The sequence below is a fragment of the Glycine max genome, chromosome 6, assembly GCF_000004515.6.
Source record: "Glycine max cultivar Williams 82 chromosome 6, Glycine_max_v4.0, whole genome shotgun sequence".
In the NCBI taxonomy this organism is placed as follows: Eukaryota; Viridiplantae; Streptophyta; class Magnoliopsida; order Fabales; family Fabaceae; genus Glycine; species Glycine max.
The window spans coordinates 27065587-27079292 of record NC_038242.2 but is presented as its reverse complement, the minus strand read 5'-3'; the positions used below and the strand labels follow the sequence as shown (position 1 = coordinate 27079292).

The window sequence follows — 13706 nt, the reverse complement described above, 5'->3', positions numbered from 1 at the left end:
CCTTAATGGATGGTGCCTCCTCTCACCTCCTTTCCTTTGTCTTCCGCTGCATCTCCATGGTGGAAAATCACCATTAAAGGACCCCCATTGAAGCTCAAAGATCCAGCCTCCATAGAAGCCCCACAAGCAAGCTTCCATCATATATATATATATATATATATATATATATATATATATATATATATATATATATAAAAGTATGTATTTGTTCATGTGTTTGTGAGTTTGTTTGATGAATGTACATCGCGAAAAATTTACCATCGTTTTCACAATCAAATTAATGGAGCTTTCACTTAAAAATTGAAATGTCACATTTTATAGTAAGTGATATCGTAGCGACGAGGCGGGTCGTTACACTCCATCTCTGCAATATGGGTTGGAGTTGGCAGAGAGTGTCATTGTTTGTCATGGTAGTTAGGAGGAGATTGGAACTTTTTGGAGGTGGCTCTCGCTTGAGACCGGATCGCATACTAACCATTGTACAGGTGGCCATGGGGAGAGTTTTGTCGCGGTCCCAAGATGAGCACCAAATGTACTTACCCAAATCTAGAGTTTACTGATGTCAAGGCTGACCTGTATCAAGGTGAACTCCAAGATCTCCCACGTCGAAGTCGCAGGCATCCTCTGAACGAGAGAGAGAGAGAGAGAGAGAGAGAGTACCTGCAAAAGGGACTCTAACGCTCAAGTAAGTAAGTGAGTGAGTGAGTGAGTTAGGAATGAATGGAAAGGGAAGGTACAACCTAGTATTTATAAAGTTGGATGTGAGCCTCGGGTCCTTGATTGTCGGGATTGTTACAGTAGCGTAACATCACTATAGATAATTTGTGGCTACTAGATAAGCAGAGTATCTACAAATTGAAAAGATGATAACAATATTATCATTAAAATTCAAATATATTAACAACTTATTTGCCCAACCGAACGACTGCTGAGTGAGTGGCATTCGTGCTCCTGTATTATGGCTAACGAGAAGGGTTTACGAGTATATTCTAAAGCCAAGTCATCAGTCACATCTTTGACATCTTCATGAGTTACTTTTTTTTTCTTTCATTACATTTTCTAGCCTTTTTGTTTTTGTTTTATGAGATAGATGCCAACGTGTTTTTACATAGGATTAGAAAATTAGGATCCTTGAAGAAAAAAACAGCTTTTAATATTCAGTTTTTTTAGCCTGTTTGTTTTTTCTAATAATAATAAGGAAAATAAAAAAGGAGTGGCTTTAGATTCAATAAAAATGTGAATATTTGTTTTTCTTGTATCTCCCGTTTCTTCTTATTTTAGAATAAAATTTGAGACAATAGGTTGCCTAATCAATATATAGAACTATTTATAGTTTTTTTTTAAATAAAAATAATAATGAAAAAGGTCAAAAAAAAATTGTTTCATGAGTTTAACTCATTCATATTGTTGTTTCAAATAAAAATAATTCTTTTAACTCATGTAATGGTTTGTCACATTAATTATTAATTGTAATTTTATGTTTAATGTAACTTAAACTATAAAAGTTCATAGAATAATAATGTGTTATCTAAAACTTTTGTGCATGAAACTTATTTTTTGATAAAAATAAATAAATAAGAGTGTTCTTTTTATAAAATAATAAAAATAAAAAAATATTTTCTTAAAATAAAGTAAATATTTATAAAATTACGTGATGGCAATTAATTATAGATACCATTTTTTAATGAATATTATATAGCATACTAATATCTTTCCTACTTCTAATTGATTATGGAACCTATTTTTTGGTTTATTAAAAAAATATTTTTCCATATTTTTCCTTAAGATAAAAATATTAATGACAATTCATTTTAAATATTTTTGTCCATGGTGACGTGGGTTGTGACAATGTACAGATTTTTGCACTGTTACTGGTGTTTGAAAGAGGGTTGCGGGAATAGAAAAGCAAAATTGAATAAAAAAACTACAAATATTTTTTAACCAAAAAGTCAATGTACACAACAATTTAGTTTAATTTGAATAAAAAAATATAAGAAAATAAAATAAAACCTAAAATGAATAAAAAAAATTATACGACACAATCAACTTATGTGTCTTAATTTCTTTTAAGAGTTCTCCCATCTTTTTCTTTTTCTGAATAAAAGTTCTCCCATCTAATATCAGAAATAATTCGGCTGTATTACTCATATCTGGTATTTTAATAGTTTTGAATATTGTAATTGCTGTACATTAATAATGTTAAATTTGATAGAGACAATCTATTGTATTTTATTTTTAATTTTTAACTTCTTAAATTTTCTTTTCCTTGAGCTTTCATAGGAAAATAAATTGCTATTATGGCCTTTCTTCAAGAGGAAGGGCTTCCTTTATAACTTTTTAATTATCTTACTTTGAACCATAAAAGAAAAAGTAACAGCTAAATGGACCCAAAAAAGGTGATAAATACACCCAATGAAGAATCATTGAATTCCCACCAACAATTCCTTCATACATTCACCAACCACATCCTCAACGCCATTCCCATTCAATTCCCTCTCATTTATGAAGCTCAACCCAACCAGACCCCACCTTGCTCTTTACTTTTTTCCCTTACTGGTTCATACTGGCCTGCATATTATTACAGTCTCAGCCAAATTCATTCACTCAGTGAAAAAAAATATATTCTTTTCTTCTTATTTATAAGATTTAAATTTAAAATTATATTTATTTATTTTTATAACACTTAATATATAATATTTTTGTATTAATTATTTTTATATTAAAAATATTCCTTACTAAAACAAACAAAAAATTAATAAATTATTGGATGAGAGAAATATTAATGACAATAATAATTTTTAAAAAAATTATAAATTTAAAATAAATTTATTTTTATCTATTAAATTAATTATTTTTCTTAAACTCATGAATTAGATTTTGAGTGTTATACAAGGATAACTTTTTTTTTTCTTTTGTTTTTGATTCATAGAGATCTAGCTGAGCCCCTACTAAAGGGTTCTGTTATATAGATAATGCACCTTAGCTTTGAGATCAAGACAAAGACACTAATAGTTTCCTTTTTGCAGTGCATGGTTTCTTTCTTTCGTTTTCTCTTTTTTTATCAGTATTTTCCTTTGGATACAAAAGATCGTGCGAGATAAATTTGGAAGGTAGAAAAGCATTGGTTTCTCTTCAAGTTGTGGTGTTAAAGTTCTGAGAAGAGCATTTTTCAAGGTGGTATAGTTTTTTGCAACATTTTTCTCAGTTTTTGATATCACTCAGTCACTCACTGATGGGTTTGGAAGTGTTTGGTTCTGTTCTAGTTCTGACACTCTTCTTGAAGCACTTGGCATCTCAGCAACCAAACACTGATGATTTCTTTGTGTCAGAGTTCTTGAAGAAGATGGATTTAGCATCCTCCCAGGTCTACAACTTTTCTTCAGCTTCTGTTTGTTCATGGCATGGGGTTTCATGTGATGCCAAGAGAGAACATGTTGTTGGGTTAGTCTTTTCTGGCATGGGAATTTCTGGTCCTGTTCCAGATACTACCATAGGAAAGCTCAGCAAGCTTCAAGCTTTGGACCTTAGCCACAACAAAATCACGGACTTGCCTTCTGATTTCTGGAGTTTTGGCTTGCTCAAGAGCCTTAACCTCTCCTCCAATCAGATTTCTGGTTCATTGACTAACAACATTGGAAACTTTGGTTTGCTACAAGTGTTTGACTTGTCCAGCAACAATTTCTCTGGGCAAATTCCTGAAGCTATTAGTTCACTGATGAGTCTGAAAGTCCTCAAACTTGACCACAACAGGTTCCAGCAAAGAATACCTTCTGGGATTCTCAAGTGTCACTCTCTAGTTTCCATTGACCTTTCTTCAAATCAACTAAGTGGGGCAGTTCCAGATGGTTTTGGTGATGCTTTTCCTAATCTCATTTCCTTGAACCTTTCTGGGAATAGTATTAATGGCAGTGATTTAGATGTTTCTGGGTTGAAGTCCATTGTGAGTCTCAACATATCAGGCAATTCCTTTAATGGTTCTGTGATGAGTATGTTTCATGGAAGGCTTGAGGTCATGGACCTTAGCAGAAACCAATTTGAAGGTCACATTTCTCAGGTACACTCCATCTCTAACTACAATTGGTCTCATTTAGTTTATTTGGATTTGTCAGAGAATCAGCTGGTTGGGGAGATTTTCCAAAATTTGAATGAATCCAAGAATCTAAAGCACCTTAATCTTGCTCACAATAGATTTAGCAGACAGAAATTCCCCAAGATTGAAATGCTCTCGAGATTGGAATATCTGAACTTGTCCAAAACTAGTCTGATTGGTTACATTCCTGCTGAAATCTCAAAACTTAGTAATTTGAGTGCACTTGATGTTTCTATGAATCATCTTATAGGGAAAATCCCTTTACTAAGCAATAAAAACCTCCAAGTTCTTGACCTTTCAAACAACAATTTGAGTGGAGATGTCCCTTCATCAGTCATAGAAAAACTTCCTTTAATGGAGAAATACAACTTCTCTTATAATAACTTAACCTTCTGTGCTTTGGAAATCAAACCAGCTATCCTCCTAACAGCATTCCATGGATCAGTGAACAGTTGCCCAATTGCTGCAAACCCAAGTCTTCTCAAAAAAAGAGCCACTCAAGATAAGGGAATGAAGCTAGCTCTGGCGTTGACCCTCTCAATGATATGCTTGGTTGCTGGGCTTTTGCTTCTAGCATTTGGTTGCCTTAAGAAGACAAAACCGTGGCCTGTTAAGCAAACTTCATACAAAGAAGAACACAACATGTCAGGTCCATTTTCATTCCACACTGATTCAACCACTTGGGTGGCTGACGTTAAGCAAGCGACATCTGTCCCAGTAGTAATCTTCGACAAGCCACTGTTAAATATTACATTCGCAGATCTATTGGCTGCAACTTCAAATTTTGATAGGGGTACCCTTTTGGCTGAAGGAAAATTTGGGCCTGTTTATAGAGGTTTTCTACCTGGTGGTATTCAAGTAGCAGTTAAAGTTCTGGTAGTTGGATCTACTCTGACAGATAAAGAAGCTGCAAGAGAGCTTGAGTATCTTGGTAGAATCAAGCACCCCAATCTTGTTCCTCTAACTGGATACTGTGTAGCTGGGGATCAGAGGATTGCCATATATGACTACATGGAGAATGGAAACTTGCAAAATTTGCTTTATGACTTGCCACTTGGAGTACTACAAAGGCCAGATGATTGGAGCACAGATACATGGGAAGAAGAAGATGACAGTAACGGGATTCGGAATGCAGGATCGGAAAGAGTGCTCACAACTTGGAGATTTCGCCATAAAATCGCACTCGGGACTGCCCGAGCATTGGCATTTCTGCATCATGGATGCTCCCCACCGATCATTCACAGAGATGTTAAGGCCAGCAGTGTTTATTTGGATTATAACTTGGAGCCAAGATTGTCAGATTTTGGACTGGCTAAGATTTTCGGGAGTGGCTTGGATGAGGAGATTGCACTTTGTTCACCTGGTTATGCTCCACCAGAGTTTTCTCAACCAGAATTCGATGCCTCAGTTCCAAAATCCGATGTGTACTGTTTTGGGGTTGTTCTCTTTGAGCTACTAACCGGGAAGAAGCCGGTTGGAGATGATTATCCTGATGAGAAAGAAGCCTCTTTGGTTAGTTGGGTCAGAGGACTAGTGAGAAAGAACAAAGCTTCAAGGGCTATCGATCCAAAAATTCGCGATACTGGAGCAGAAGTGCAGATGGAGGAGGCCCTTAAAATTGGTTATCTTTGCACTGCTGACCTTCCTTCCAAGCGACCGAGCATGCAGCAAATAGTTGGACTTCTTAAAGATATTAAACCTTCTGCTAATTAGCATGATGATAACGAAATGTTGTTGTTTCTTTTATATTTATCACCTTTTTTTCTTGCCACTGGATGAGGCTCCCATGCAACCATGAAGCAAATGTAAAGCAGTTGAATTACTAAAAGTCTGTTTTTCATGTTTTATCATGATGTCTTATCATTCTACTCTCAATCTCTAGTAGGTGATTTTTTTTTGTTGAATATATATTCACCAGAATTTGATCTTTTGAACTAACATGTTATACTAGTAAGGCTCTTTCTCTTTGATCCACTTTCCTTTCCTTTTGAATTTTGATCATTTCATTTATGACAAACAAAAGCATGCCACGGGAATTGAGTCTGTAAAGCTTGTGCTCCTAATGAGGTCGGTAGAATGTGGTCTTCAGCCTCTACATTCTTTGTTTCCTTTAAGACCTTTGTGGTGTCCCTTGAGAAATGATTGAGTTTTGAAGCTTTCTTGAGGCAATAGAAGTTGTGATGTAATTGGAAAGGCTGCACTATGAGCAACATTAAGAACTGTTGTTGCATTATTTCCATATGAATGTTTTCATAAGAACAAAAATAGTACTGATTCAGTGATTCTTCATCATTCAAGTAGCATTAAGCTGGTGGGTGTAAAAAACATACAAATTGTAAGGTAACAAAAATGTCTGCAAGTAAAAGATTGACGGGACTCAACCAATTGCTTTTGTGATTGCTAATAGGGTTAGAGGGGGACATACTAGGTTTGTTTTTTTCCTGGGTTAGAAATTACTTGTGTCCCTCAACTCACTGAATTAAAGACTAATTTCACTCGCAATTCGTGGTTACATTTGGTATAAGAAATTTTTGCATACAATAAGAATCAAACATGAATTCTCTCACTAAATAGATTATTCTTATAACATGTGAACATAGTGGGATCTTACACCGCTATACCAACCCTTTGGTTAGACATGGTACGTTTTAAAATCTGGTTGCTATTTTGTTGTGATCTTTGATTCTAGGGAAATTGCAAACAAATGTGATTACTATTACGTTGTGATATTTGATACTAGCAAAATTGTACGTGGACAAATGTGGTCTATCTAACCCCAATTGCGGTCCAGATTGAGGAGTTTCCAAAAACCTTTATGGAGATTGCAGTCGCAGATTATTTTTTAAAAAAAATAATTAAATATTGAATAAAGATTTGAAAGTGTAGTGCACAATACTTCAAAGAAGCCATCTCACCTCATCATAGTGTCACGCACAAATGATATAATTTTACCACGCGAAGAATGATGGTTGCAAATTTCAATCTAGAATAGTCTCCTTTGTATCACTAAAGAAATTTAAAAGTTGCAGACAAGAGGTGCCTACATATGCTGGCCAGCATATATATGAACTTTCACCTTTTTGTTTTTATTAAAAAACATACAGTAAATAAAGTAAAATATTAACTTTCTTTTAAAGAAGTAAAATATTAACTTCGGTAGTGTAATAATGCTACAAACATGAAAAATATTAACATTAATCCTTAGAGCTGATTTTAATCCTCTATAAATGATGACTTTGTAAGCGTTGAATATTGTTATGATGTAAATTTTTTCCAGTATTATGTGAGCATTATTAGATTTTTGGCAGGAGATGCAAGTCTATAAATGATATTATTTTATGTGATCACACAATATTGTAATTATTCAAAAGGATAAAAAAAATGCAATGAAAGACTGCAAGTGTTCTTTTTAGAGGTTTTTTATTTTTTTAGAAATGCTCTTTTTAGAGTTTATTTCTAACAAATTATAACTACTCTTAATGAAATTTCCAACCTCAGTAATCTCTTACTGAGAAACGTGAATACCTACACGTTGATTTTGATGAATAGTATTTCTTAAAGGTGTGGCATGCTTATATATATATATATATATATATATATATATATATATATATATATATATATATATATATAGAAATGTCAATTGATGACGTTCTGATACTTGGTAGTTAGTAGAAGCTTTCTTAAGTATGTTGCTTTACGAGAAAGGAATATATGTTTCGCTTGCTTTTACCTCTATGAAAAGATCTACACATTCTCAAATAAATTTTTGGATAAATAGTCACTTTTATTTGTCTAATTTAAAATTTAGTTTCTAAAAATATAAAAAATGCGATGAATATATCTGACCGTGTTAATTTAAGTTCGTCGTCGTTAATAAAATAGTCTATACGACATTAAGGAACAAATTTGTCACTGAAATTATTATCAACATCATCTTTAATTGTCAACATAGGGACGCATTTATTATATAATATTTTATTGACTTCTTGTCTTCCCACTCTGTTGACAAATGACCTGAAAGATGAAAATATATAATTTAGTCCCTGAAAGCGCGATAAATATATTCGGACATTAACTTTCATCCGTCGCCGTTAATAAAATAATCAAGATTCGAAGAAGTGAAATATGAGATATATTTATCTTTTATTTATAGTAGATTGTGACTAATTATTATAATTTGAAATTTTGGTAAATTGATACAATGTTTATTTTGGATAATTTCTACTGTGACAAACAAATTATGGTTGATGATTAATATTATTGTTATTATTAAGTTTATTTTAAATTATGTTTGTTTTAAATTATGTTTGTCAATATATTTTTTTAATTGATTATTGTAATATTATGTTTGTAATGATAAAAAAAGACAAAAATTTACCCTAATATTATATTTTACCCTTAAATGAAATGAAATTTCAAGTCTAACAAATTAGTCCAATAGAAACATATTAATATTTATGTCCAACAAAAAATTGCTAACATTTTCGTCGTCCAATAATGATAACTTATTGACATTTTGGTCTAATGAAACATACTGACATTTAGGTTCAAAATAAATTACTGACATTTTTCTCCCATAAAAAATATTGACATTTTTCGTCCAACGAAAAATTAGTGACATTTACGTCCAAAAATAATATCTTATTGACATTTTCATCCAATCTAGTAAATATAGTCACGTTACCAATCATTTCAGTAACAAATTCATGCCTCTGTGTCATGTAGGATATCTTATTAACGGTGATGGAGGGAAATTAGCGATCAGATATATTTATTGCACTTTTTATACTTTCAGAGATTAAATTTTATATTTTCATTCTTCAGGGTTGCATTTGTGAGCGAATTACATATTTTGGGACAAGTGACTATTTACCCTAAATTTTTTTTGATAGGGTAAAATTAGTTAAATCTAACTAAATGATGTGTCTCACATACTTCATTTCTAATTTATATTCTTTGGTTATTTATGATTTTTACACACTGAAATATTTAATTTATATAAAATTTAGATTAAAATATTCTTATTTATTATTTTATAAATTTCTATAAATAATATTTCTATACACCCCTTTGATAAAATATCATTCCTTTTCGTTGCAAATTCCACTTAGGAAAAGTATTAATGCTCCACTGTAAGTATTTGAAAAAATAAGTTAATTATTAATACTCCACTAACTAATAATTCTAATTATTCTACTGTAAGCGAGAATATAATTGAGAAAAAAAAACATACATAGTTACATATTGAAATTATAAAAGTATATATTGAAACAAAAATAAAAAAATGCCAAAATAACCAAAGATCATAAACAAAGGAAGTAATATTTAATAATCCAGGCATGACAATGGGATGACCTATCCCATCCTTGCAAAAGACCCTTATCCATGTTTGATTTTATCTGATTAATTTTTTTTTTACATATAATCCGTTTCACTATTTTTTATAATTTTAATTTACTTATACATTTTTAAATAAGTTATAAATTAAATTATTAATTATATTTTAATTCAAACAATCTGTAAAAATAATAAATAACAAAAAGGTTATATTTTTAAATTAAATGTATACTCTTAAGTTAGTTATTTAATGATTACTATAATTAAAATTAATCAACAATTAAACAAATTAACTTATATTTTTAAAATTATAAATAATTAAATAATGTAGAGAGATGATATATCTTATAAGAAAAAATATTTTATATGAGAGTGAAATGATTAAATCCGAATAGCCACATAAGTTTTTCACTGACTATTTGAGAGTATATTATCAAAAACTATTTTAAAAAGTATGATGCAACAACTATCTCTTTCATGACAAGGTTATTCTCCAAATTAACCAATCATTAATTGCTACCACATTTTTCATCCATAGGTTTTTTTAATTCTTAAACTAAATAAATTTTAAGATGTTAGATCATAATTCAGGTAGTCACAATGAAGATCGCCTCCACAAACCACTTGTCGCACTAGGCAATAGACAACTGAAACTACAAAATTGATGGAGATCCCATCCGATCTCCACAAACCACAAAAACAATGGAAATTGACTTACATAGAATCTAGGTAAATAGTCAAATTTATTCATGAAAGTTTGATGTGTTAACAAATTAGTCCTGAAAAATGAAAAATACAAATTTAATTATTGAATGTGTTAAAAATGTGACAACTTAGTCCTATCATTAAATTTGAGAGATCATTTTGTCATTAAGTTATAATGTCCAAGACCAATTTAACAATAAGTTGCAAAGTTTAGAAACCAATGTATCATTAAATTGTTTGCAAGATTAATTTGTCATACTTTTTGCACATTCAGAGACTAAATTTATATTTTCCACACTTTCAAGAAGGAATTTGAAAATTTATGCCAAATTTTGACATCATCATGTTACATTCCATCTTAAAATCATAGTATAAAATAAAGTTATCTAACAAGTTTTGCATCAAACTATCAAGACAGACAATGTGCAATTTATGACAAAAAGTATATTTTTAAAGCATTAAATATAAAGAATCATATTTGTGATTTACCAAACAACAACATTACCAATATTTATGTACGGATATTTAATCATACATCTTACAACAATCACCTCCTTAGAATTTCTAAAGAGAGCATCTTAAGAACTGGAGTCTATGGCCATATTTTAGAACTTCCATAAATATATGAGCCAAATCCCCAAAAGGTGATCACTAGGGAGAGGATCTTGAAACCACTCATAGGGTCCTTTAGCAGTATAACAGCTGCAATGCTTGTTATGGGTGTTCTTACTGCATTAAGCACACCTGCTAGCACAGTAGAGCCCAAGAAAATTACAGCAGTGCCCCCCAGAACCCCCAGCTGAAAAGTGATTGCACCCCAAATGATAACAAGATAATAAGCACTTCTACCACCTTTGAAAGTGGTAGCCTCATGTGCCATCCCTTGGAAATCACCACTCATAATCATCCCTACAGTGGTAAACAGAAATGCAAACAGAGAAACCATGACTTGCTGCTCCAGAACAACGATGAAGGATCTTCTTTCAAGCAACTTCACAAAGACAAGCTCCGAGAGAGCGAATATAAGCCCGTGAAGAGCAGATCCTAAAACATCCCACACAAATCCCATGATGTACTCACTGTCACTGATGTTGGCATATCTGTCTGAACTCGAGTCCAGTGCAATGATGGTCAATGCAATGGTTATGATGAAAACGGAATTCACTATCGAAGCATTCACTTTGTTTTTCACAAGAAAGTATCCAAAGAGTGCAGAAAACACAAGGGATGATGAAGCCACGAGTGAGGCGGTGGATGCAGGGAGGTAAGCATAGGCATAAGCATACATGAGGTTATCAGCAGCACTTAGGAAACCCAAAACAATATAAGACAGACTCAGTTTTAAGTTCAGAGAGGTGGGAAAGGTTTTACTGATGAAGTATACAGGAAACAATATTAAGGCAGTTAGGGGCCATCCAGCAACAGCTACCCATGAAATGATCCACTTGCTCTGGCCACCGTTATCATAATAAACACGAGACAGAATGCTGGAAGCAGGAAATGCCACAAGCATTGCCAAGATGCTGAGAGCAAGAAGAATCCAATAATGGATTGACTTTCTTTTGTATGCTTTAGTGAGCATGGTAGAAAATTTGGAAATCTGACTCCGGAGCGAATCTGAGGGAATTGATGGTTCTGCCTCCATAATTTCTACAATATCATCAAAAAGAACTCAGTGATTAAAGTTTGCTAACGTAAGTTTGAATGAACTTCATTTTGCAATTTGAGTTGGCAAAAACGACTCTCCTTTTACTTCCTTTTCAAATTAAGTTTCAAGGCAAAATTGAGGCAAAACTCAGTTTACGATCGGACCTAACTGAAAATCAAACATTGCCTAATTGCTCTCAGAACATCTGAGGTGCTTTTTTGCTGTAATGGTAACAACCTAAATCTCTCACCAGTGGCTTAAAGTTGTCATACTTTGGAAATAAGCAATTCTTTCTAAGTTACAGATAGACATAAGTTTCATCCATGGAACAATTAGTTGAATATCTAAATGAGATAACTTAAGATTCAATAGTTCAGACCAATACTGTTGAGGATTGAGCAATTAACCAACAGCTGTGTGCAGTTTTCCTGCTCACACAGGATTATCTAGCCTTAACCTCTTGAGCATCACTCCTTGACATCAAAACCAAATCAGCAGATTTTTTTTTCTGACCCTTTGATGTAGTAAACAAAAAACTTGACTGAGTAAAAGCTTAAAGCAAATTATAATCTACATTTTTTAACTTCCTGGGATTATCAAACATGTACTAATTAAAAATGAAGGAAAATCTAAAATCACATTGATAAGGAAATATATCAGAAGTGAACCAGCAGGGCATACTAATTGTTAGGGTGAGTAGGGATAAAATAGAGAATGTGCATTGATGTCCCAATAACAACCCCTAATCTGGCTAAAGGAAAAAAAAACAAAAGGTGAGATAGTTTGAAGGGCAGTGATTTGTGAATACTCCATTTTCCCAAAAACAAAACTAAAACCAAGAGGTGAGATAATTCTTTAAGTGTTATTGGTGTTGCTCTCTAATCAGAATTGGAGTTTTATCTTCGTAATCCCTTGTATACCTTTATTATGCAGATTATTGAAGTAAAACTACAATTCTGATTAAAAAAACAACACCACCAACAACAGTACACTCAAGAAACTTTATCTATGTTTTGTCCTTTCTTCTAAACACTTCATTTGCACTTGTAATTTCTTTGGATTTCTTTCTTTCTATCATATCACATCACTTATCATTTTTTCTATCTTGATCTCTCTAAGTGTCAACTAGAGTGAAGATGTCTACCAATTTTCATCCTAGTTTGATAATGAAGCCTCTTATAATGCAACAACAGGAACTCATTTCTGCATCTGCATATTATTTCTGAGTGGTTAGAAAGAAATGGTAATAAATTAAAAGAACTCTTCAAGTGACTGTTAAGACTGGTAATAAATTAAAAGTGAAATTTACAAAGAAATGGTCGAGAACGAACGAACCAGGTTGAAGCAGTGGCAGAGATGTCATGACAATCGCCTACGGGGTCTATATGGGAAAGAGATTCACACATGTGCTTCTTGTGTTCGTCAGTGGAAGAAGAGTCGCGCAATCAGCTAGCAATGACCCCTCTATAATATATAATTTGTCTAATATCGTTCACCCACAAATAAAATAAATATTTTCATTTTAACACGATTTAATTTATAAGTTTGATTAATTAAGATTTAAATTCTAAATGATTAGACGACCTAAACCTATCTGTTATCACTTGCGTCCAATATTATCCTTATACTCTTTTGTGGGATTTAAAATTTATTAAAAATCACAAAATTTAAATCTTACATAATATTTAATTTAATGACTCTCTTAATTGATTTATAACTTTTTATACATTTTAATTAATAATAAAATATATTCAAAAGGATGAGTGTTTTAAAAAATGTGACAGTAATTCTCCTCAACTATAATTTAATAATTATAATGATAGTATACAATTATTTTAGTATCATTTACATAAAAATTTATTATTATGTAATTTTTAAAATAATTATTATAAAAGGAATAGATTTATTCTATAATGGGATAAT

At 32.1% G+C, this 13706-nt stretch overlaps 2 protein-coding genes and 1 non-coding gene across 4 annotated transcripts; 1 reads left to right on the top strand and 2 right to left on the bottom strand.

Annotated features, from left to right (window-relative positions):
* The first annotated feature begins 2963 nt into the window (after positions 1-2963).
* On the top strand, positions 2964-5918 carry LOC100807051 (probable LRR receptor-like serine/threonine-protein kinase At2g24230). Its single transcript, XM_003525869.5, has one exon. It carries the CDS (start codon positions 3233-3235, stop codon positions 5801-5803), a length of 2571 nt encoding a protein of 856 aa, XP_003525917.1. The 5' UTR covers positions 2964-3232; the 3' UTR covers positions 5804-5918.
* A 4701-nt stretch (positions 5919-10619) lies between these two features.
* LOC100799952 (probable purine permease 5) lies at positions 10620-13379 on the bottom strand. Of its 2 annotated transcripts, XM_006582025.3 has the most exons (3): positions 13119-13248; positions 12928-12992; positions 10620-11785 (listed from the first exon to the last, which is right to left on the bottom strand). In XM_006582025.3, exons 2-3 carry the CDS (start codon positions 12935-12937, stop codon positions 10728-10730), a joined length of 1068 nt encoding a protein of 355 aa, XP_006582088.1. In that variant the 5' UTR covers positions 12938-12992; positions 13119-13248; the 3' UTR covers positions 10620-10727. The 2 variants fall into 2 exon arrangements, with proteins under 2 accessions (XP_006582088.1, XP_003527168.1); XM_003527120.4 differs by lacking the exon at positions 12928-12992 and having other exon boundaries at positions 13119-13379.
* MIR10422 (microRNA MIR10422) lies at positions 12641-12769 on the bottom strand. The gene has a single exon (NR_161692.1). It is a non-coding gene; the product is annotated as a microRNA MIR10422 (primary transcript).
* Positions 13380-13706: the final 327 nt, after the last annotated feature.

Excerpts from the sequence above, each read along its gene's own strand:
- LOC100799952 (XM_003527120.4), bottom strand. The coding sequence starts at position 13,146 with ATGACATCTCTGCCACTGCTTCAACCTG. Across the intron at positions 11,786-13,118 it reads TCTGCCACTGCTTCAACCTG|AAATTATGGAGGCAGAACCA; the intron begins GTTCGTTCGTTC and ends ATGATATTGTAG.
- LOC100807051 (XM_003525869.5), top strand. The coding sequence starts at position 3,233 with ATGGGTTTGGAAGTGTTTGGTTCTGTTCTAGTTCTGACACTCTTCTTG.